Source organism: Cnephaeus nilssonii (assembly GCF_951640355.1).
Source record: "Cnephaeus nilssonii genome assembly, chromosome: 21".
Lineage (NCBI taxonomy): Eukaryota > Metazoa > Chordata > Mammalia > Chiroptera > Vespertilionidae > Cnephaeus > Cnephaeus nilssonii.
The window spans coordinates 8,311,680-8,337,080 of record NC_137092.1 but is presented as its reverse complement, the minus strand read 5'-3'; the positions used below and the strand labels follow the sequence as shown (position 1 = coordinate 8,337,080).

Below are 25,401 nucleotides of genomic sequence, written 5' to 3'. Positions count from 1 at the left end.
GGCTGTACCCCCCCTCCCGACGCCGGGCCAGGGACCTGAGGCTGCGCATTCCCGCACAGCGGGGCTTGACGGGTCTGGATCTTGCCCAGTGAGGGTGAGTCCAGCCAGGTCTGAGTCTCGCGCGATTTCAAGGCACACGTGGTTGGGCGGGGACTTGACTCTGGGTCCTGTGGCATGCCTCAGACTCTAACAGGAGGAAGATTTTCATATACATTTTACTAATTTTCTTTCATCTCTGACACTTCTATTATAAAGGGCAAATAGCAATATTAAAATATTTCCTCTAATTCCCTTTTAATGTGCATGAATTTTGTGCACTGAGCCACTAGTATTTTATATGTTTTTAAATAGCCAAATTAAACAATGCATTACTTAGAGCAGCAAGAAATTCTCTTTTAATGCTAAAGGGGATAATTTGAGAAATACTACCCTAGTCTCAACAAATACTGTTGAAGAATTATGGTTCATTTTAATTTATTGTGTGGATTGGGATTGAACTTCTTTATTGGCGTCACATGATCTCTAAGCAGCATTCCTCAGCGACCATTCCTTTCCTGTTGCAAGGCTCAGCAAAGTGGATGAAGCCTAACAGTGTTCAGAATCACAATTTCCTATGGGGACTGTGAGTAATGCTGCAAAACAGAAAGCATTGCTAATAACTAGAGGAAGTCCTAACAGCACATTTGTGAATTTCCTTCAGGGTTATCTCAGACTAATTTTTTAAAATATATTTTTATTGATTTCAGAGAGAAAGGGAGAGGGAGAGAGAGAAACATCAATGATGAGAGAGAATCATTGATCGGCTGCCTCCTACACACCTCCTACTGGGGATCAGCCAGCAACCCAGGCATGTGCCCTTGACTGGAATCGAACCCGGACCCTTTAGTCCGCAGGCTGACACTCTATCCACTGAGCAAACCGGCTAGGCCCAGACTAATTTTGTTAACACATTTGTGGAACTTCTGTCCTCAAACAGATGATATGCTGCTTTTGGGTTGTTCTCACGCTCAGTGAGACGTTCTTGGGTAGGTTTGTACCCATTGAGGAGACGAGCTGAGATGTGGGAAGGTTTTATTTTGAGCAGCCTGTCTGTCAGACGGGGTCAAGTGCCACATGTAGAGTGTGGCTTCCTAAGGCAATGACCTTTTTTTCTAAGGCATAAGTTGCAGAATATAAATGTCTTTCCTAGAAATAGTTCTCAGGCTTTTTGTCCTGGAAGTCAAGCTGTTGCCAGCAAGGTAGTTGACTCGCTCTTTTCCTATTCCTTCCTAGTTCCCTTCATTACATACGGGGGATGTTGTGACCAACTTCCTGTGCTCCTGGGTTCTATATAGACCAATACTCTCCGTATAAAGACAGAGCTCAACTGAGGCTCAAAAAGTACTGGAGGCTCGTGGAAGTCCTGAAATCCACAACACTTCCCTTAACGGAGGCCAGCACTCCCCCAGCCCTGGGTGAGGCACCGGCCAGAATTCGTCAGGAGCAGCTGACTTTGGGTGAGTTTGAGGTCTCTATGGCAGACTTCAGAGTTCTGAATAGAGATGCCTTCTCGGTTAAACAGGAGTTTGCCATTGATCACACTGACGAGAAACTTTAAAAAAAAACTCATCAACTCCAAACAGTGTCTGCCTCCCTTTCTGGGCCCAACAAGAACTTTGCAGAGTTCATTCAGGACATGAAGAAACAGGTGTCAACAGGGCCTTTGTGCTCACTGGGGAGAAGGGGAGAGGCAACATCTCTCCGTGAAAAGGGTAAATTCTGCCTTTTCAGTAGGAGCAAAAAGAAGGCGAATTTCACTTAAGGGCGATGGGGTGGACTGGTCTCAGGGCTGAGTAGAGCACACACTAGGTTCTGGTTAGTGTCTTGTTTGTTAAAAACTTGAGTTGTAACCAGGTTCCTTCCTTGAGGAGGAAGGCGCTAGGGCCCTGGAGTGAGGTGATGGCTTTGTTGTGTGACCACAGAGGCGGTTACGTACTAATTTCCTCTCAGGCTTGTGATGAAGTCAGTAAACCACAGCCTTCACCATGCTCCGCCGGGGCCGCACCAGTGGCTTCCCGCCGGTGCCTCGGCCATGACTCGCGTTGGACATGCCCTCCCTTAACCCAGTTGTACCTGATCTCTCTCGCCCTGCAGCATGGACGAAAGGGACATTCTGCAGAGGTTCCTGGATGAGGCCCAGAGCAAGAAAATTAACAAAGAGGAGTTTGCCAATGAATTTCTGGTGAGTCCGACGTGTGACACCCTCAGGGGAGTTACATAGTCTACTGAACTGACTCGGGTGGCCCAGCTCTCCCAGACCCAATTGCTCTTTGGGGTAAGTGAATATCGGACCTCGCAGGAGAGGAGCGGAGGAAGGCAACCTAAGAGTTCGACTTCTCTGCGTTTTGTGTGTATTTTAATTATTTTCTCCAAAATACGGCTTTTAGTATTTTCTTTGCTAGTTCTTCGAGTCTGGCTAGGAATCTACATCAGGCATACATAATTCCAGGTGTATAAATACTAATATTAATGGGACATCTGGCATTCCCAGGTGTGTCTGTTGTAATGTGTGTTTCCAATGGGTAACTTTCATTAAGAGGAGAGAGACCAAGATGAACTTTCCATGGGACACTTTTTTAGCCTCCCCCTGGGATTTCACTGGATGACAGAGACTCTTCTAGAGCCCCCAAACTACCTGCGGCCACGTTTTCTAATTTTTCTTCTAAGACAAAAAAGGGATGAGAACATGTGTGTTTGTAATAACAGTGTTTCCTTAACCTTTTGCTTGGAGGGTGGGATGGCCAGGGTGGAGAGCAGAGACAAGTGAGGGCTGTGGTAGAAGAATAAGCGCGAGGTAGCCCCGGCCCAGCAGGATTGGATTCCCCTGAGGAGCCCTGCCTCTCCGAGGAGCTGTGGTTATTGATGCCATGGAGCCAGCAGGCCTCACTCATCTGTAACCCAGATGACATGGGATGCCTGATGGCGCCCAGCATGTATTTTGGAATACTCCCAGCTGGTGTTTCAGAGCTATCAGAACTTCAAACCTTAGCTCCTCCGCTGTGGAGAAGCGGGGAAAACAAGGGAATCGAAGTACAGAACCTGAAATGAAATTGTGATTCTATCTCCAACCAGATGAGCAACTGTTTGACATGTACCCTCAAGCCTCTGTTTCCCAAATTCTCAAGCGGGGAGAGGAATTCATGTCCTACCTATCCTCACAGGGTTGTTGTGATGATTCAATATCAATAATAATCAAATGTGGCCATTCACTCAGTAGTATTTATTGAGCACCTACTATGTCCCACGTTCAGTTCTAGGCACTGAGGATGCAACAGTGAACAAAGTAAAAAATCTCTGCTTCGTGGGGCGAACAGTCTGGTACAGATAGCAGATGGGAAAGTACTCTGTAAAGTCTCTAGTGATCAGATATTATGGTTGAATTATAACCTATTATAATGGAAATCCCGCTGTCAGCTCTACTTGGATAATATTGTGCTGGCGTGAAATAAGTGCTCTAATTGCCACCTGCCAGGCACTCTGAGTCCCTCTGAGTAGGGAGGTCGGTCAGGGGGTGTTGGGGCCTATGTGTCTGCTTAGGGGCCTGCCCTGGACTGTGATTCCTGAGCCAAATTCACCCAATGCACAGAGGTAAAAAGTGAGCCGAGGGGGCAGTGCCAGCCTCCGTTTTACTTTAGTTGTGTTTTAAAAAAATAATGTAGACTATCTCCCTGACAGTGCACCTTTTCTTAGCTCAGTCCTCTAACCTCTCACCAAACCTGGCGGTCACTTCACCTCCTATTTTCTCTGCCTCCAGCCTTGCCCCACCTTCAATCAATTTTCCGTTCCACACCCAAGTGATCTAGTATTAATAATACAAATCTGGTCATTTTTCCCCTGCTTAGAAACCTTTTATAGATGGGTGTGTGTGTTTTTTTCAGCTGTTTAAAACTGTGAACTATAATGCCCATTTAGAAAAGTACATAAAATGTGTGTAAGTGTAATTATAAAGCAACCACCACTCAGGTCAAGGACTAGAACATTGTCAGCCTCAGGAGACTTCTGCTGTATGTACCCCTTTCCCATAGGGCTCCTCATCCTCACCCCACCCCCTCCCTGACCTGCCCTGCCCTAGGAATAATCACTACCCTGACTTTTACATTAATCACTTCCTTGCTTTTCTAGCTCCTGATTTAAGGACCTTGTTTTTGGGTGATTAAGTGGAACCTCACTATTCACTGACTCACGTCCTCCAGTGGAAAAACAAAGTCTTGCTTTCAGCCCCACCTAAAGGTTCAGCTGAGATACCAGAGGAAGAGCTTTGAGGGGTTGGGGGTTAGGGAGTGGTGAATGAGGCCAGATTGCTTGCTTGGACAAGGTAAATACTGCCATTAAATTGCGGGGGGGGGGGGGGGGGGGGGGTAGGGGACATCCCACCTGGTCATGTCCCACATCCCACCTTAAGCCCTTAATGCATTCTTCCAGGATTTGGCGTGTCTGAGGTTTAAGGACTGAGTCTGTGACGCCAGGCCCCACTGGGTCCATAGCTTAGACTTCGTCCCCGCGACCCCCTGGCTGGCTATCTCTGTGCAGAGCACGTAGCCCTGCTGTGGCCGGAAAAGCCAATACTGTGCTGCTCAGGTCTGGTTCCTGGGGGGATAGGGGAGGTGACAGGGGGGGTGGGCAGACTAAATCCAGTAGCTTTTCTGTAGTTGAAAGTGCCACTGACCACTCCTGCAAGGTTCTCACGCAGCCGTTCAAACAGCTCCTGAGTGCTCACTGTGTGCAAAGCGTGTGCCGGAAGCTGGCATGGCCGTGTGGTGTTCGCCTTGGTGGCAATGTTTCCTAAGACATTGGAGGAGGTCTTAGCGGACAGACGTTGAACAACGGATTCCTCTATAAAATACTTAATTACAATTTGTTAGTCCTGGTGGGGTGTCAAGGAAGCATCTTCATTATCTTATTTACTATACTTAAAAAAACCCCACACACAACAAAAAACCCCTATGAGCTGATTATAATCTCTGAGTTACAGACATGGAGACTGAGGCTGGGAGAGGTTAAATAATTGGTCTAAGCCCATGGTCAGCAAACTGGCTCGCGAGCCACATGCGGCTCTTTGGCCCCTTGAGTGTGGCTCTTCCACAAAATACCACGGCCTGGGTGAGTCTATCTTGAAGAAGTGGCGTTAGAAGAAGTTTACGTTTAAGAAATTTGGCTCTCAAAAGAAATGTCAATCGATGTCCTGTTGATATCTGGCTCTGTGGACGAATGAGTTTGCCGACCACTGGGCTAAGCTCACTCAGCGTTCAGCCACAGACAGGAAATTTAACCTGTAGCTGTCATTCCAGAGCCTGTGAAATTAGTATCTTGCTTCAGCAGGTAACACTGAGTCCCGAAAAGGGCCTACCTGACTTGAGTGTAAGTTAGTGTAGTTTCTACACCAGTATAACGTAGTTTCTACATAGCAGAATCTGCGGTGTGCCACCACACTACTGAAAAGTTCTTTTTTTAAAAAGCCCCATTGTCGCTATTCTTATAAAATAATATTATTGTAAGTTAAAAGAAAATAAATTCACCATAGTATCGACATCCCAACAAATACAGTTTTGGGGTTTTTGTTTGTGTAGAAATTCCAGTTCTTATCCTTTTGTATTATTGTAATTTTAAGTATAAATGCAAATTTTTATTCTTATTTTCGCTTAACATTACACCGATATTACCATGTTGATTAAAATCTGCACTAATGACCTCTCACACAGCAGGGTATAATGAAAAAATAATCCTAATAATAGCTAATACTTTTGTACCTGTTATGGAAACTTTCTAAATACTTACATAGCAACTCATTTAATCCATTGAGGAAGGCACTGTTATTATTTCCACTTTATAGATGAGGAAACGGAGACACAGCGGGGTTAATTGACTCACTCAGGGTCATACAGCTAGCATGCGGTTGAACTGAGTTTTGAGTTCAGGCCATCTTGCTTTCCCATCTGTACTTGTAACAACTTTGGAGTCGGATAAATTTGGTTTGAATTTAGGTTCTGCCGAGTGTCTTCTGTGTGACCTTGAACAAAGTAATAAAAGGTGAGAACAAATAATATTCTCTTTGCAGAGCTGCTGAGAAGGTACTAGAATAAATATACAAAATGCCTGACACCTCGCAGGCACCCAAATAATTAAATTACATCTCTACTGTTGGACAGCTAGGCTGTTTCTAATTTTTCCTGATTATTGATAATACTGCAGTAGCTATGTTTGTCCATGTGGATTTTCCTTTCTTTTGGATTTGAGGCGAGAGCCCCCAAAGTGTTGTTACTAGGTCAAAGAATATTAGCATCTAATTGGTTAAGTATTGCCAAATGTATTTCCAAAAGAGATTTTTAAATTTTCAGTATCTGAATTTATCATCTTCTCTACCACCTTGCTAGTCTTAATTAGTAACTATAAAAAATAATACACATTTTTTACTGCTTACCATATATGAGGCAATCTAAGTGGTTTGCCATATATAATCTCAATCACTACCCGTCCAAGAGGAAAGTATCAGCTTCATTTTACCCATAAAACGGCAAAGCCGGGATTTGAAACCTTGGTCTGGAACTCTGAAACTTGAAAGCTTTCTAACTATGAGCCTGTGTTCTTAGTTCCCTACCCTCGTCCACACTCCGTTGATTCAAGTTTATCCACTGGTCTTAACTTAAAAATTGCAGCATCTAACATATATACAGAAACATGCTTCAAACACACATACACATACACAACTTAACAGCTAGTAATAAAACAGGCACCCACATAAGCACCACTAAGATCAAGTAATAGAACATTGTCCACACCCCAGAAATCCCAGGGGTGTCTATCCAGATCCTCACTGCTCCCAACTCCCACCAGACTGGAGGTAAACACCATGCTGAGATGATTTTTGTTTTGTGTTGTTGCATGGAACAAGACCTATTTTTATATCACGAAACAATTAGAGCAGTGGTTCTCAACCTTTCTAAGGCCGCGACCCTTTAATACAGTTCCTCATGTTGTGGTGACCCCCAACCATAAAATTATTTTCGTTGCTACTTCATAACTGTAATTTTGCTACTGTTATGAATCATAATGTAAATATCTGTGTTTTCCGATGGTCTTAGGTTCTACAGCAACAGTTCTACAGAACTGCTCTACAGAACCGATAGCAGGGTCGGTCGCCTAAGACCATCGGAAAACACAGATATTTATATTACGATTCATTAACAGTAGCAAAATTACAGTTATGAAGTAGCAACGAAAATAAATTTATGGTTGGGGGTCACCACAACGTGAGGAACTGTATTAAAGGGTCGCGGCCTTAGAAAGGTTGAGAACCACTGAATTAGACATTCATCTTACCGGATTTTGACCTTTATGTAAATGAAGTCATGTTGTTTCTTTTTATGCCTTTCTCCTCTCTCCTACATTATATTTATGAAATCCATCCTTGCATATAGCTGGGCCACTCAGGGCCAGGTCAGTCTGGCCCTCCCTCCCTGCAGCAGTCCTGTTTGCTGGGTTTAGAGGCCCCGCTCCTAATTCCCTTTGCTCGCACTCATGCTTTCTCAGTCCTGTGGGCGCCTCGGGAGAGATGATGCCGACCTGCAGCTGAAGGGCACTGAGGACCTACCTCGAGGAGCTCTGGAGACAGCCCCGCTCTGGTTCCCTTCCCCCAGCTAGCACAGGAGGGCCACGTTTCATTTCTCCCACTCCAAAATACAGCTTAGGTGACGTCTCCTGTACAACAGTGCCGTCCTCAAAGCGAAGAGATTGTGGCCTGGTGCTTTCTTTATTCTTCCTTGTTCTCTTTTGAGAGTGAACTTTACTCATTTATCAGTAATTAGTTGACTAGTCAGTGAAAAGGACATGCCAAGGATTCAGTCCTGATTTCTAGAATTTGATGGCGAGGACCTCAGTTCTGTTTTTCTGTCTTGAAAGGAAAGGGGCAGTAGAGTCCACAAACCAAATGAGTGGACTCTTAGCTTATCGGGCCCAGGAGGGATGCTGGTCTCTTTTGTTTTTTCTTTTCAATTTTAGTGTTTTGTTTTTTTCAATTACAGTAAACATTCAATATTATATTAGTGTCTGGTGTACAGCACAGTGCTTAGACGTTTATATAACTTAGGAAGTGATCACCCCAATAAGTCTAGTACCCGCCTGGCACCATACTCAATTATTACGGTATTATTGACTCTATTCCCTATTCTGTACGGGCCTCTTTTAGTTATTCTCTCTGCATCTCTTCCCTTCATTTCTCTCATTGGTGCTGCCTCTAGAGAGCTCACATCCCCTACTTTGTAATTTGCAGAGAAATTTACCTTCCCCCTTTGACCTATCTTCTCCCCCGACCCCAACCTGCCTCCATGGCCCTGCTTTCTCTTAACCTTTTGCTTCCCACTCTGAGAGTTTCTCCTTTTCTGGTGAGGAGTTCTTCTATCCTTCAGTTCTTCTGTCCCAGTTCTTCTCAGTTGTGTGCACTCTTGGGGTGTTAGAGCCTGGGGGTCTGGTGGGGAGAAAAAGAGAGAGGGGGAAAAAAGGAGGGTTTCACAGTGGTCTGAGCTCAAGGTAAGATATCTAGGGGTAAAAATCTTTACCACTTTCCAAATTAACAAATCTACAGGAAATTCCTCTGTGATGTTCCCTGAGTATCTCACTATGTCATCCCGCCTGATGACTCCAGGAGGATGAGTGGAGTAGAGAGAGAAAAGCCATCCTGTCCCACTGTTGAAGGTGGCAGTCATGGCAGCGAAACAAGCATAGGTGTCTCTCTCTCACACACACACAGACACACACACCCTTTATCTGTAACATTTTACCAAATTAACCGAGGCATATCTTCTAAGAAGGGCTTTGCTTATGGCCTTCTCCCTGGAAAGCACTCCACACGCTAGCAAAGCAAAACAAACAGATAAAACAATGTAACCAGGGGCATGCACTAGGCTCAGTTCTGGAGATTTCTAGAAGGAACAGTTCTGAGACTTGGTATCTTTTCAGCAGCACTGGAGGCAATGGCAACCAGAAAATGATCATTCTGAAGGTGCACACGAGCAAAGAGAGCTGAAAATTCAGTGTAACGCGAGTGCAGATGTTTTAGAGTCCCTCGTGTCTGTGGCCATGTCCTTAGTTAAATTCCTAAACGTGCATGCATCTTGGTGTAAAAATATGCAGTGTAGTTATTAGGCATCTTTTCTCCTAATCCAATTATGAAAACCGGCAAGAATTCTGTGAGGGCTAAAAAAAATTAATACTTGGCCAGGCTGGCATGGCTCAGTGGTTGAGCGTCCACCTATGAAACAGAAGGTCATAGTTTGATTCCCTATCAGAGCATTAAAAAAAAAATTAACCCTTTGCACTCGCTTGCTTTTTTCTCGATTCCTTTATTCTAATGCTAACCGTGTCGAGTCACACTCGACATCCGAGTGCAAAAGGTTAATACTTGTCCTCCCACCTTCTAAGTTCTTTTGGCTGGTCTAACTTCCAAATGAACAGAGACACATTAATAGGAGAAGGTCAAAGTTTAATACATGCACATGGGGAATTCACATAGGCATGAAAACTCCAAAGCCAGTGAGGCAACACTGGGTATATAAGACATTTTTGGACAAAGGATAAAGGGCGGGGTTTGATGGCAGGGTATTAGATTTCAGAAGTGAGAATGTGTGATTTACAGGTAGTTAGAGAATAACACACATGGCAGGAAAGTCATTGCTAGGCAACTTATAAACAATAGGACACAGAGGGTATCTAGCCCACAGGCCCTCAATTCAAATTAAGCTAAGGGGAACATCCTCCGATCACCCTTCCTGAAGCAGGTTGCTCTGAACCTCTTGGGCAGGAGAGGGGAGAGGGTCAAAGATTCTTTCTGAGTCTTGTGTATTAAGAAACAGCTGAAAAATCATTATCCCAAAAAGGCAGCCTCAGGGTGACAAAACTTTGGTGTTCCCTTCAGGATCCAAGTGGGGGAGAATCTTAAGTACCCGGCTGAAGAGTGTAGGCGTTTCCCTAGTAGCAAGGGAGATTTACTGAAGTTGTTTGGAGCATGAGAGAGATACAGAAAGCAATATTTTAGTGATATTATTTTGGCATAATCATGCCTGCTGGATTTCAATGGGGAAAGACAGAAACGTGGGAGGATGAGTTAAGAAACAACTGCTAACAGTCCAACCTTGAAGGGAATGGGCCTGAATGAAGGTATGTACAGTGGGCATGGGAAGGAAGGTTGATGCAAGATATTGCATGGAAAGAATCAGTTGAACTTGCTGACTGAATTAGAAGTGGGAATTGTGGGAAGCGGGGAGCCAAAGTGACTCTCAGCTTCTAGAGTATGGCTGCTTGGGATAAAGACAGTGCCATTGGCATTAACAGTGGGAACAACGATGATGAGTTACTCAAGTGGAAATGTCTAGGACATGGGTGGGATTGAAATTTAGTAATCTAATCCCAGTATATAAGTTTGAGACATTCAATAGGGGTTGGAAGTATAATTCAATTTTGATCAGTTACATACAAATTTTAAAAACATTGGTATGCCTTCTATAAGAGTATATGATATTTCTGAGCATGTGTATATGTTGAGAGAAGAGCAGAGAGTTGAGGACTTAACTTGAGAACTTTGGATAATTCACAATTAGACGATGAAAATGGACAGAGAGCCAGTAAGAGTGAGAAATGGGAAGGGGAAGTCATTTAAGAAAGAGGAGAACCAAAATAATGTAGACTAATAAGGTCTGCAGGAGGAGGAAATTTCAAGAGGGAAGTTAAGAGAATGAAAACTGAGTAAATGCTGAGGGATCTGACCATAGGAAGTAATTCATGTGACCAAGTATAAGTGGGCAAATAATAACTATTTTCTGTAATTAAATCCAACAAATATTTATTAGCTATCACAGATGTTTTTCCCCTCATCTTTCTCAGATTGAGCAAGGGTCCCCAAAAGTCAAATCTATTAAGTGTGGTTTTGTCACTGGACCAGTCCTGTGTTGGGGGCTGCCCCTGCCCCTGCAGAGTCTGGGACTCCAGGCTCTTGACTCACATAGGAAATAATTCAGAACGAGTCCAAATGAGAGTAAAAGCGAGTTTTATTCAGGGCAAGAAAAGGAGACTAGGGCTTAGGCTCCTGGAGACAGGATCAGAGGTTGAGCTGCCTGCTGCCCTTCTGGTTGCAAGCCTCACAGGACGCCACTGGGAAAGAAGCTATAGCACACTTCCAAGTGGACGTGGGCGAACTTGTAAGTTGCGTGCTGGATTAGTCAGTTCTTGGGATTTTATGTATTTCCAAGGGTGGGTTGTTTCTAAACGTTGTGGTGCCAAATTCTGACTCAGTCTTCTGGTTGGGGGGGGGGGTGTGGGTGTCTTATTCCTAATGTGGTTCATTCCAGAAGTGTCATGGCATTGGTCCTCTTCAGCCCCCCTTTCCCTGGTGTCCGTTTTCATTATCAGATGGTAGAGTGACCTTTGGCAAGGTTGTTCTCTGGTCTATTTTTCTTCCATCTTGGATTGATCAGGTTTTAGCCAGTTCTTGTTACTGGTGACTTCTGTGGCCAGGAGTTTCCTGCAATAAACTATTTCCCTTTGATCATGCGTTGGGGTGGGGGCTCTGGTGAGAGGACTTCCTCATTCCACTTGTCTGGAGTTTTCCCTAACTTCTTTCTATCCTGCCTGCTTCTTTTGAATGACCGGGTGTTAAACCTTGGTGCAAGGTTGCTTTATCAAAGGAGCTAAAGAAGAACCATCCTTTCCACTGACCTGAAATTTGGGTCTGTAGTATAATATTGGCCAATGGGAATAATTTTAAGGAGTTACTTCACTATCTTACAGACTCTTGTTCAATCATATTATGCTAATCCCTGACTGACCCAGATCATATTCTACTAACAGAATATGGTACTATTTAAAGGTCATCGTTTGGGCTTGAAGTTTGCATCCTATAAAAGAAAAGAAAAAAAGACTGCTTTTGGGACTGAATCTTTGAAATTTAGCTAGATCTAGAGAGATTTTATTCAGCGTAAGCTCCATTTCTACTTAAAATAGCCCTGTAGTAGCTGTAAAGAAAGTCAATTAAACTTATAATAACTGACCTTTTGGGTGGTGCCTAAAGTTTGTTTTCAGAAGATGTTCATTCGTTAAATATTCACCAGTTTCACCTCTAAGTTTCAGCTATTTGTGGCTCAGCTGAAGTAAGTGTGATCATTTCACTTCTCCAAATGTTACCGAGCGCTCCATCTGTATGCTCTGGGGCTCTGTCACGAATGGAGTCAGCCCTAGCGGATGCTAAAAGGGCCGAAATGGAATGTTTGGGTAATGGAGAAGGAAAGTGTGGGGACTAGAAAAAATATTAATATTTCTGCCTTCTAAGTTCTTATAGGCTGGGCTAATAACCAAATTAACAAAGGCAGACTTAACAGGAGAAAATCAAAGTTTAATACATGTGCATGAGGAATTCACATAGGCATGGTAATTCCATGAAAATTCCAAAAACAGTGAGGCAGCATTGGGTATGAGGCATTTTTGGGCAAACGAGAAAGTGGGGGGGAACTGGGTATTAGATTTCAGAAGTGAGAATGGGCGACTCAGAAACCACAGGACACAGGGACCTACCTCCCTGAAGCCCTCTATTTATCATACTTAATTCAAATTAGGCGAAGGGGAACATCCTAAGATCTCCTTCCTGAAGCAAGTTTCTCTGTCTGAATCTCTTGGGCGGGAAAGGGAGGAGGGTCAAAGTTTCTTTCTGAGTCTTGTTTCTTAAGAAACAGCTTCGAATTAATATCCCAAAAAGGCAGCATCAGGGTGGTGAAACTTTGGTTCCTTCAAAAGCTCTCTAGAGACAGCTCCTCACCTGTTTTCTCTGGGAAGATTTCATTGTTGGAATTGTATTACAGAAACTGAAAAGACTCGCCATCAAGTATAAGGCAGACAAAACCTATCCCTCAACTGTGGCTGAGAGGCCCAAGAATATAAAGAAGAACAGATACAAGGATATCTTGCCCTGTAAGTTTCATTTCTCCCTATAGACTTGTACCTTCTCCCTAATTCAATTATCCCTATCTCTTTTCACCCATTGCTTGCTGTCCTTAGTCCTGGAACATGGCTTTGACAAGTTAGTTTGTACTATTTATGACTACAAAAGAACATCCATTCATTCATTCATTCACTCACTCACTCTTCAAACCACCATTCACAGTGTTAATCCCTGACTTACACAAAGCCCTCTGATTAAGTCCCCTTAATGATTCTATGGTTTTCTTTTGTATTATAGATGATCATAGCCGAGTAGAGCTGTCCTTAATAACCTCTGATGAAGATTCCAGTTACATCAATGCCAATTTCATTAAGGTACACTCCATATTCTCTAGGGTCCTAAAAAAGGAGGGGGCGGGGGTAGGAAATATACTAGACAAGAGCAAAAGGGTATTAGTTGTAGTCACCTCATGTAATTTCTGTTCCCCTTTAGGGAGTTTATGGACCCCAGGCTTATATTGCCACGCAGGGACCTTTGTCTACAACTCTCCTGGATTTCTGGAGGATGATTTGGGAATACAGTGTCTTGGTAAAAGCAGAGTTATTTTTGTTGTTATCTTTTCTCATTTTTAGGGACAGAGGGGGTGAGGGCATCAGAATATGTTATTGAGGTTTCCAATGTATTAAAATAGTGCTTTTTTTGGTCAGGCATTAGAATTTCGGTGTTCTGGTACCTTTTAGTCAAAATCACGATGTCACTCTTCAAGGAAATGAAAGTTCTCATCTTGACCGGGTCATTTGTTAATGAGAATTTACTGATTTGAATAGAGAAAAGAGAAGTGAGGACAGAAAGAAGGATGGGTAGGATCAACAGCTTGTAATTGATCAAGATTTCTTTTTTGGTTAAAAACAAAAAACAAAACAAAACAGAAGCCCAGCTGGTGTTGCTCAGTGGTTGAGTGCCAATCCATGAACCAAGAGGTCACCAGTTCGATTCCTGGTCAGAGCCCAGGCCCAGGTTGTGAGCTTAATCCCCAGTAGGGAGCTTCCAGAAGACAGCCGATAGATGATTCTCTCTTATCAATGTTTCTACCTCTCAATCCTTCTCCCTCCCCTCTCTCTAAAAAAGCAATAAAAACATTTTTAAAATAACAGAAAAGAATAATTAACACTTCCTGGCCCTGAGACCCAAGTATTAACTGCTCTTTCTAACTATATCAACAGTTAAGTTTCTATCTATTTCATCCCCCCAGATCATTGTTATGGCATGCATGGAGATTGAAATGGGGAAGGTGAGTTCTTTTCAGTATACCTAAAGGTAAAGGAAAGAAGAAAAGGAAGGGGGGAATTGGTAGCAAAACTTTCCTTAAGCTGCCAAATTAAATGACTCTCAAGGATTTTTTTTTTTTTTTTTTACTCCTAAGGATCCCTTTTGTCCATTTCCCCAGTAGACTGTATTTTAATAAAACTGAGGTATGCTTTTAAAAGTAACCATTCATCTTCCTATTTTATTAATCAGACATCTTTAACTACCAGTTAGAGCTTCTAACCCCATGCTGTCCAACATGGCGTCCACTGGCCACACATTGAAATATGGCTAGTGTGACCGAGGAACGCAATTATTTTTACTTTAATGAATTTCATTTTAAAAACTGATGCTGAATTCAGTGATTAGAAAATTTTAAGTATATTTGGAACAACTTTGGTATGTGAATCGTTCTCAACTATAAATTTTGTGAAATCTAAATGGGAATAAGATAGTTCCAATGACAATTTAGCATATTAACTGAGATGTGCTATGAATATTAAAAATGCACTGGGTTTGGAAGACAGTTTAAAATGTGAAATATTTTTTTAAAATGTCAAATATTTAATGACTGTTGTATATTGATCCCATGTTGAAAATTTTTTGATATATTGGCTAAGTAAGATTATTATTAAAATTAATGTCACTTTTTTCATTTTTTAATGTGGCAATTCAAAATTTTAGAAAATTTAAAATTACATATGTAGCTCACATTATATTTCTATTGAGCAACATTCTTCTATTGTTGCCATTCTGAGTTGATACAATTCCAACTAAAACCAAGGGAACTTGGTGTTTCAGTTAGCTTGTGCAACTCTTAGTAGGTGTGACTTCTGTTAATCTTGCTGAAATACTGGAAATGTCAGAATCCCATTTCTACTTTTTTAGACTTCTAGGAAGTCTGTAATTTATATAGCCTTTAATGTTTGATTCCCCATCCTTGGAGATTCCAGACCATATAGTTGAGTTTGAAGGCCAAGGGGATTAGAAGTTCCTAAGGTGAAAGACACAGAGCTGAATTTGCTTCTGAATGAGGGAGTGGGTTTTGTTACTCAGAAGAGACTAGAATATACAGAGGGAGGTCACTCTATTCTGCTTTGTGCTACAGAAAAAGTGTGAGCGCTATTGGGCTGAGCCGGGAGAGATGCAGCTGCAACTTGGTCCTTTCTCCGTCTCCTGTGTAAGTACGACACCTGTTTCCATGTGGCTGAGCCAGTGCTCCAAGCTCTACTTCACAGGTGTAGTTTTTGAATCTTAGTCTTTGAAATAACTAATATTTTAATTTATTTTTTAGGAAGCTGAAAATAGAAAATCTGATTACACGATCAGGACTCTAAAAGTCAAATTCAACAGTGTAAGTATAGAAATTCAAAAGCCGACAGAGATCAGGCGAGGGAATATATATGTGACTCGGGCTGGGCATAAGACAAGAGGGAGTGATGGAGCCTTTGATGTTTTGGAAAAATATTCATATTAAAAGAAGACCTTTGGTGTAATCTGGGCTCCCCAATCTATTCCACACCGTGGCCACATATAAATAGTTTTTGTAGGGTGAGTGGAGGCTGTACGGTGAATAGAGGCTGCGAACCAATTTGAGAACTCAGGCTGCCCAGTCTTTCGAAGACAAAGGAATTTAATATATCAGCATATCTGTGACCCATTTGAATTTTCCCAGTTGGGAAGCTCTGGTTGGACTATCTTTGTGTCTACCTCTTCTTTTGATTGGGGCAGATAGGGACAGAGCATTAGTAAGTGACCTGAAATTACTTAATTGTTCTTCGAAGGTATATGGTCACCAGAGATCTATAGAGAAGAAAGCAGCATAAATTGCAAAAAGGCTATAGATGCTACTTAGTAACTCAGAGTAAATTTGTGGTGGAATGAGGTAGAGTCCTAATCTTGAACTCTCCTTTTATTCTGGCTGTTTTTTTAGGAAACTCGAACTATCTACCAGTTTCATTACAAGAACTGGCCTGACCATGATGTGCCTGCGTCTATAGACCCTATCCTTGAGCTCATCTGGGATGTGCGTTGTTACCAAGAGGATGACAGGGTTCCCATATGCATTCACTGCAGGTATGATGCTGTTGTGTGAACCTTCTCCCCAGAGCAACCCAAGTGTTCTGGTCTGGCCAGGACTCTTGCTTTAACTGAAGGAAGACTGACTTTGTTGGAAGTGAAGGCGGTATGAGCACATAGGACGTAGGCTCCTGATCCTCACTTCACTTTGTCCAGTTGATCAAAAAGGAATGAAGCAAAAGAAGAGAAAGGTCACAGCAGAAAAAAACTGTAAAAAATTCAACATGAGAATTAAATGAATACTTTTCTGATAAGTTGCTTGTGAACAGGACAGCTCTAGAGACTCCTGCTGTGAGCAGTTGCCCAGGACCTGTCCTGAAGTTCAGGGTGGCATGTGGCAATTTGCAAACAGGTTTGGGAAATGGTAGCGTTTAGAAAGTTTTATTGCCTCCAGGTTTCCGACTTCCGCAAATCTGCTGGGGAAATTGTCCAGCTACTGTCAATGATCCACTGTCTGCAACTACAGATGTTCTGACTGTGATCTTTTATTTCAGTGCCGGCTGTGGAAGAACTGGTGTTATCTGTGCTATCGATTATACGTGGATGCTGCTAAAAGATGGGGTGAGTTTCTCTCAGCAGGCACCTTCCATTTGTTTACCCTTCTACTTTCAGACTTAGGAATCGTTTGGGTCTTCAAAACACCTACCTCCACAATCCATCTTCTCTAGAATGTTGACGTGGAGACCTGCTTTGTCAGATGATTAAACTAGTTCCTAAGTTGGTGGTTCTCAAAGTGTGGTCCCAGACAAGCAGCGCTAATATCAGCATCACCCAAGAACTTGTTAGAGATGCAAAATGTTAGGCCCTACCTGGGATGGATTGAAGCAAAAACTCTGGAGTTGGGCCCAGTGACTCTCCACGTGCTTCCTATGCAATGGTGTAGTTGGAGGACCATTGCCCTGCGTTACAGTCACCCTTCCTGTATCCACACCGCTTTAGTAGATGCACTCAATTTACAATCAAACTTTGTGTTCCAACACAAGTTTAATAAGAAATGAGAAGTTTAAGATATAGGCCTTAGAACTATCTGCCAACTTCTTTTATTTCATAAAACTCATACTTGCACATCTACTGAGCCTCCTTCATTTTACCTCTAACTTTAGACATTTGATCACCCCATGTGAAATCATTTTGAAGACTTTCTTCAGTCTTTTCTTTATATATATATACATGTATATATATAATTGATTTCAGAGAGGAAGGGAAAGGGAGAGATAGAAACACCAATGATGAGAGGGAATCATTGATTGGCTGCCTCCTGCATGCCCCCTACTGGGGATTGAGCCCACAACCCGGGCATATGCCCTGACTGGGAATCAACCTGTGACCTCTTGGTTCCTGGATCGATGCTCAACTGCTGAACCACAGCCGATTGGGCTTCTTCAGTCTTTTCTAGGGCAAACAGCAGGCTGTTAATCATGATGCAAGTGATGAGAATCTTCATTAGTTTTAAAAATACTTCTATTTTCTGATATTATCTCATGTTTGGAGAGCAGATATCATGGAAGTATCAAGACATGAGAAAGTGACAATAATTTATTAGCAAAGATAGAAACAAAGGAGTAAGATATTTTTCCTTTTATTTATAGATAATTCCCGCGAACTTCAGTGTTTTCACTTTGATTCAGGAAATGCGAACACAGAGGCCTTCATTGGTTCAAACTCAGGTATGGACTGTGGTGAATGGATCATAACATGTGTCTGAATCTTGCTCCGCCTCTCTGTTTAATAGTAAGGCATCCAAAACCAGCTGACTCCTTAGCCATAACACCAATTTACTATTAAGTACATTAGTCCATTCCCATTTTCTCCAACTCTGAATATCCCAATATTTTTTCTGCAGTCCCTTGCCCTGGGTCAAATTCTTTTCATCCCTTGTATTTTACTTTCCAGAAAATATTGAGAAACCAATATAATATTTCTTACAAGAAATGTTAAAAAAAAAACAAAAACCTCAACAAGTTATTTGACTTCTTAGAAAGAAATAGTTGGGTCATATTAATTTGAAACTTTGTAGTAGTAATTTATTTCTGAAACCATAGAAAATCAGAGATATTTCTACTTCCGTAGGTGGTAACAGAATCTAAAGCATGCAGTCTGTGCTCATTTTAGGAAATAATGAAAAACGAAAGTAAAATCAATCATCATCCTATCACCTACGTAGCCACTGGTGCTATTTTTCTATAGTCTCTCATGGTCTTTATTCTATGCATACTTTAAAAAACATAATTACAACCACACTATATATATGATTATATATGTATCACAAAATTTGAACCCAGCCCATATTGCTCACACTCATTCACTCCATTAGTAATGCTCTTCCCCTTTGCTTCTCTCCTTTCCAAGTTCAAGTTCTCCCTCCTAGGTGAAACAGTCCCAGCCTGAATCTCTGACTTTCTACAATATTTAATTTCACCCATATTTACTCACCAATAATTTTACCCACATAGCTAAATGGTCTCCATTTTGAAGATACAGTTTATCATTCACCCATTCATTCATTCATCACACATGTATTGATATTGCATAATATCAATAATTTCTTAGAATTACTTTTTACTGCTTAAATAGCAAAACCCTAACATGTTTAAACATAGGTTTAGAAGTAAAACGATTGACAGTGGCGGTTCAGATATTTTCATCTAGAAGCTGTGAATTGAAGGGGAAAAATTAAGAGCTATTATAATATAAACATTCTGTTTGGCCCACACAGGTTTTCCACTAATAGCTAGTGGAAAAAATAATTTTTTTTTCATGTGTTGACTGTAGATGTGTTCTATATTCAATCTGTGAGGGGGAAAGTTTATGTGAAATGAAAGCATTGACTAGTTTAGGGCTGTCAGAGTTAAGAGAAGGCTGATCCATGTCAATGTATACAACTAAGTTGTATAATATTAAATTATAATACTAAATCAATAAATAAAACTATACCCATTTCAGAAAAAGTCCAAATCAGGCCTATTTTTAAGAGTTGGAAGACAGCTGAAATAATTTTAATTTAGTCTTCATATTTTGGCTTTATCAATGACTAGTGGAACAAATATCTTACCAGTTGTACCTGCTTTTTCTGACATTACTCTAACCAGGAAATAGCACAGTAACCAAACAAGTGTTTCCTGTGTGATTTTTCTCTATTCTTAAGAAATTTAAAGAGTGTACCAATGGTCATGTTGGTTGACATAGACTGTTCATTGTGCTCCTGCTAAAATTATCTTTAGAAAAAGTTGTGCTTTATTTGTATGAGATTGTGTAAAGAGTCAGGGGAAAATCCTGAATAGGCCCATTCAGATGAAAAGTAGATACAAAATCAAGTGGTTGAGCAGGTACAGAGGCAAAAAAGGAGTAGTAAAAACCCATAAACATTGTAATAGTAGAGGACTCATTTCTCTATAATGGAATTATTTTATAACCATAAATTTTCAAACTCTATTCAACAGTCTTCTTTGATGTCTTTGCTAAGACATAATTTCAGCAGTTTGATCTCAGTGCTCTAAACTAAGAGTCAGAAGATCCGGGTTCTAACCCAAGTTCTGGAAATTACTTCTGAATGACCTTGGACAAATAGTCTATAAACAGGAATGACAGCCTAGCTTGTTTATAGGTCAATTATAAGAGTCAAGTTAAATGATACATATTAAAACCATCTATCTACCTATCAACCACAATCTGTCTACCTTTTTCCAGAAAAGGTAAAGGTGGCTTGCACACACACAAAAATGCATCAAATATTAAATAAAAATTTTAATATATGAGCAAGGAAAACAGAAATAGAGGGATGAAGATGGAAGGAAAGATAAGCAAGAAAAGGGGGTTAGAACATAGAAAACATGCTGCAAGTTCCTTCCTTATATATTAATTAGAGGCAGATCAAATATTTAGCTGTTCCTAGCAGCCTGAAAGTGCTCTGAAATCTGAAATGGGCTATACAAGCAGAAGGCACTGTCGTTGAACTAATGTGAATGGTCTTTTCAGGGTTGCTAGCCTAGGATTTGATTGGTGTTCATATTTCTGAAATCAGGTTCTGTAATTCACCAAGTTTTTTGTTTGTTTTCCTTTGTTCCGTTTGTGATGCTCCCCAGGAACAGTATGAACTGGTCTACAAAGCCGTCATAGAACTATTTAAGAGGCATATGGATGTCATCAGAGATAGACACTCTGGAACAGAGGTAAACTTTAAACTTGATGTTTTGTAAGTTAAAAAAAAAACACACATTAGATTTGGTGAAGGGATCTTAGATTAGTTGCAGGACTTAGCTTATTGCTTATCATCACAACTAAATTGGAGTGTGCGATGCGCATGGGCTGCACTGCAAATCTCCTGTGGAGAAGACAAATAATTGAAGTATTTTAACTTAGAAAATTCGTCTTTTGGTTAACCTCTTGCATATAATTTTTAGCTAAATTTAGAAACAATAGGTGTGAAAGAGCAAGCATATATTCTCGCTTCCCATGTTTTAGACAGTTGTGTGTGAGTTAGAAATGAGAGTGACAGTTACAAAGTGAAACCATAATTGAGTACTGATGTAATTTTTCAGGTTACGCTAGCCTCCTATTTATTGCATATGTCTCATCAAGTTTTGATAATGTTTTAGAATATCCAAAGGACTTTTAGCTGAAGGCCTTAGGTATAAAAGCTATTAAGATTTGACCAAATTCCAATTTAAAAATATTGAGTATTCTAGGATGTGCTATTTTGATCTTATCTCAAAAGTTGGTAAGTCAAATATTTACTGTGTAATCACAAAGTATTAGGTTCTGAACAAACCTTAAGAAGACAAACTTGCTGGCTTACCTTCCATGGTATATGTAACATATATATACTAATTTAATTTTTTAAAAAAATATATTTTATTGATTTTTTACAGAGAGGAAGGGAGAGGGATAGAAAGTTAGAAACATCGATGAGAGAGAAACATCAATCAGCTGCCTCCTGCAACCCCCCCCCCCCCCCCACTGGGGATGTGCCCGCAACCAAGGTACATGCCCTTGACCGGAACCTAACCTGGGACCCTTCAGTCCGCAGGCCGACGCTCCATCCACTGAGCCAAACGGGTTAGGGCTACTAATTTAATTTTTATATCACATTTTGAATTGTTAATGTGAAAATATTCACCAAGGACCCACTGTTTTTACATTAAGAATATAAAATATATAAGAGATGACCCTGATCATAATTTTATCAGTTGATTATGAAACATGGGAAGGGAAAAATAGCCAAAAAACAATTGAGGATATAGAATGAACTAAGCAATCCTATACTTAATGTCAGCTTCAAGGAAACACAACATGGTGGGAGATGATGGAAATAAAAGTATAATTGCCAGGAAATGTTACTTCTATCCTCTTTGTGACTATATCATTGGCTAGTACTGCCTGAACAAGGTTAAATAATAGAATTGATATGGATGACCGAATTTAATGGGCAAGATTATCATGTTTCACTACTAAGTGTGATGCTGACTTGATTGGAGATATTTATATTTTAATTGTTTAAAGAAAGTATTCATTGATTTATATTTTATTAAGAATCTTTCTCAGAAAGAATGTTAAATTCAGTCAATTTCATATGTTTGCATTTGTGGAATGATCACATGGATTTTCTCCTTTAACCTAAATCAAGCCATTCTTCTACTCTTAGAAAAACCCTTCTTGAACAAAAAATATTTTTTAATGTGTTGCTAGAGCATGTGGGCTAATATTTTATTTAGGTTTCAGGAATTGTCAATACTCAAATTTAACCCAGTGGTAGTGCTATGACTCCAGTCAGGTGGGTTGTTTGGAGTGGGTCTTTAGTCAGTAAATTGGAACATGGGTACATGGTTCAAGCTCCCACTGAAGAAACTGGTAAAGATAGCCAAGAGAACCTCTATTTCTGGGAAGAATGAGTAGACATACTTTTCCTTATTCCTCCCACTAAGTGCAACCAAAAAACCATGGACATTACATGTAAAACAAATATAAGAAGACAGACCAGCTAGGGACTTGTGACCCAAGAAAAGACATGATGGTGAGTTCCTTGGATTTTCCTTTGCCTCATATACTCCAGGCTTGGAACTGAAGAAGCCAACAACCTGGAAATGCCAACAGCACAGACAAAAGAAGACCCAACAAGAGCCTACTCCCTCCAGCCAAAGGACCAGGAAAGGGGTGGCCCAGCAAGACATAAAACTTTTAGATAATAACCTCCCTACTCCAGTCAACACCACATTTAAAAATGGTCCCCAGCCCCATCCATGCCAGCAAAGGCGGAGTGCAGAGCCTAGATCCCCACCCCCACAAGACTGTAATAAAGGGCTGGGGTGGCATCAGAAAGGTCAAGTAGAGAGCTAGGACTTTGATCCCCAGTGGCCTGCCCTGTGTTTCCCCCCCGCAGTGCCAGTGGAGACCACATGGGGAGCCTGAGCTTCCACCTGGCAGAAATGGGCACCCCAGTGCCTCCCTACTGAAGTAAGGTCAGAAGAGACCTGATGGACAGTCAGGACTGTCACCATCATCCAACTAGGCCAGTTCCACCACAATGTCAGAGATGACATGGGAGCCTCTCCCATGATGTCTCCCCTTGAGTATCAACAGATTAAGCGAGGAGACTGGTGGAGGTGGAATCCACCTGGTAGTAACAAGTTAGCAGCACGCCCTTCTCCTGTCAGAATGGAGTAAAAACGAACAAAGGAACAGCTGAAAGAGAAGGTTAAACTAAGATCCAGATCATATCTCAAACCAAGTGAATAAAAGATCAATAGATGGCAACACTGAGCTGACAGAGATGTTAGAATTATCTGACAAAGATTTTATTTTTTTATTTCTTTTTATTTTTTTATTATTTTATTTTATTTTGACAAGATTTTAAAGCAGCCTTGATAAAAATGCTTCAATGAGCAATTACAAACATGCTTAAAACAAATGAGGAAAAACAAAAACAAAAAAGCAAATGAATAAATAGAAAGGCTCAGCAAAGAAATATAAAGACTCAGAAAAAAAACCCAGAAAATATAAAGAAGTAATGAAATTTTAGAACTGAAAAATATAGTAACTGAAACAAAATAGCTTAGTAGATAGGCTCAATAAAAGAATGCAGGGTACAGAAGAAAGAATTAATGAATTGGAAGATAGAACAATAGAAATTGCCCAACCTGGACTACAGAAATAAAATAAACTAAAAAACAAACAAAAAACAGAACCTTAGGGAACTAAGGAACTATAACAAAAAGCTTAGCATTTGTGTCATTGAAATCTAAGAAGCAGAGGAGAAAAAAGGCAAAGCTATAAACGTACTGAAAGATTCATAATAATTAAACCTCTGAACCTAAAGACAAAGGTTATAGAAAGCAGCCAGAGAAAAATGATCTCAACTGTAGGAGGAAAATAATTAGAATGACAATGGATTTGTCATCAGAAACCATGGAGGCCAGAAGGAAGTAGCACAATATTTTTCAGGTACTGAAAGGAAAGAATTCTCAACTCAGAATCCTACACCCAGTCAAATTCTCCTTCAGGAATGAAGGGCAAATCAAGACATTCTCAGATGAAGAAAAACTAAGACAATTTGTCACCAGTAGACTTACCCTAAAAAAAATAGCAAAGGAAGTTTCTTAAACAGAAAGGAAATTATGAAAGAAGGAAGAACATGGTAAGCAAAAACACGGGTAAACGTAATAGGTTTTCCTTCTCTTAAGTTTCCTCAATTGTTTGATGATTGAAAATTATAACACTATCTGATATGGTTTTAAATGTATCAGAGAACATATGTAAGACAATGACATTATAAGCAGGGAAGAGTTAAGAATGCCAAGGGAGGTAAGGTTTCTGTAATTGAACTAGCAAAATGATAAGTAGGCTGTGATAAGTTGTGTATATATAATGCAATACCAAGAGCTACAGCTACAAAAGCTATATCAAAACATTGCTTTAAAAAACTATACAGAAGTAAGATGAAATTCTGAAAAAGGCAGGAAAGAGAAATAGATAAATCCGAAGTTATCGTTGGAGACCTCCAATATCCCTTTCTCAACAATTAATAGAAAAACTTGACAGAAAATCAGCAAGAACTCAACAATACCATCAACCAACCAGATCAAATAGATATTTTTAGAACACTCCACTCAATAACACATGAATACACATTCTTTTCAAGTGCTGATGGAACGTATAGCAAGATAAATGATACCATGGGCCATTCAACAATCTGAAAATTTTAAAAGAATTGAAACTATAAAAAATGTATTCTCTGACCACAATGAAGTCAAACTAGAAGCCAATAACAGGAAGATACAGGAAAAGATCCAAAAAAACTGGAAATTAGCCGCATTCTTCTAAATAATCCATTGAGTCAAAGAGGAAGTATTAAGGAACATTTTTTAAATGAATTGAACTGAATAAAAATGAAAACACATGTCAAAATTTGTGGGCCAGAGCTATAACAGTGCTGACAGGGAAGTTTATAGCACTCTAGATGCAGACATTAGAAAACAGTAAAAGTCTCAAATCAATAATCTGAGCTTCCACTTTGAGAATCTAGAAAACAAAAAAAAAAAATCAATGACAATAGAGAAAAATCAGTGAAGCAAAGAGCTGGTCCCTTGAAAAGATCCATAACATTTACAAACCTCGAGGAATACTAATAAAGAAAAAAAGGGGGCAAACTTACGTGGCAGGGGCGATACCATGATCACAAAGGTGGTTTTCCCAGGGCGAGGCTTACCCATTGCACTCCGGATGTGCTGACTCTTACAATTTCCCCAAATGTGGGAAAGCCAACCGCATAATTTGTGGTAGTGGGGAACTGTGTTCTCACTCTCCCCTAAAAAAAGAGAAAGAAAAAAAGGGCAGAGATGAAAATTACCAATATTAGGAATGAAACAGGGGATATTGCTACAGGTTCTGCAGATATCAGAAGGGTAATTAATAAAGGAATGTAGTATAAGCAGCTCAACACATATAAATTTCACCACTTAGACAAAATGGGTTACTTCCTTGAAAAACACGAACTACCACAACTCACTCAATATGAAATAGATATTTGAATAGCCCCATACTGATAAAGAAAACTGAATTCGTCG

At 40.5% G+C, this 25,401-nt stretch overlaps 1 protein-coding gene across 4 annotated transcripts in view; it reads left to right on the top strand.

The window, feature by feature from the left end:
* Positions 1-2,119: 2,119 nt before the first annotated feature.
* The window catches only part of PTPN22 (protein tyrosine phosphatase non-receptor type 22), a gene marked incomplete at both ends in the record, with an annotated part of 42,128 nt that continues 18,846 nt past the window's right edge, over positions 2,120-25,401 (top strand). The window contains 11 exons of one of the 4 annotated variants that reach the window (XM_079760480.1): positions 2,120-2,221; positions 12,879-12,987; positions 13,256-13,332; positions 13,451-13,546; positions 14,211-14,249; positions 15,372-15,443; positions 15,558-15,617; positions 16,197-16,339; positions 16,837-16,903; positions 17,932-18,009; positions 20,425-20,511. In XM_079760480.1, coding sequence (XP_079616606.1) covers positions 2,135-2,221; positions 12,879-12,987; positions 13,256-13,332; positions 13,451-13,546; positions 14,211-14,249; positions 15,372-15,443; positions 15,558-15,617; positions 16,197-16,339; positions 16,837-16,903; positions 17,932-18,009; positions 20,425-20,511 — 915 coding nt within the window. The remainder of the gene's footprint in view (positions 2,222-12,878; positions 12,988-13,255; positions 13,333-13,450; positions 13,547-14,210; positions 14,250-15,371; positions 15,444-15,557; positions 15,618-16,196; positions 16,340-16,836; positions 16,904-17,931; positions 18,010-20,424; positions 20,512-25,401) is intronic. The other 3 variants (XM_079760482.1, XM_079760481.1, XM_079760483.1) reach the window with 3 other exon arrangements.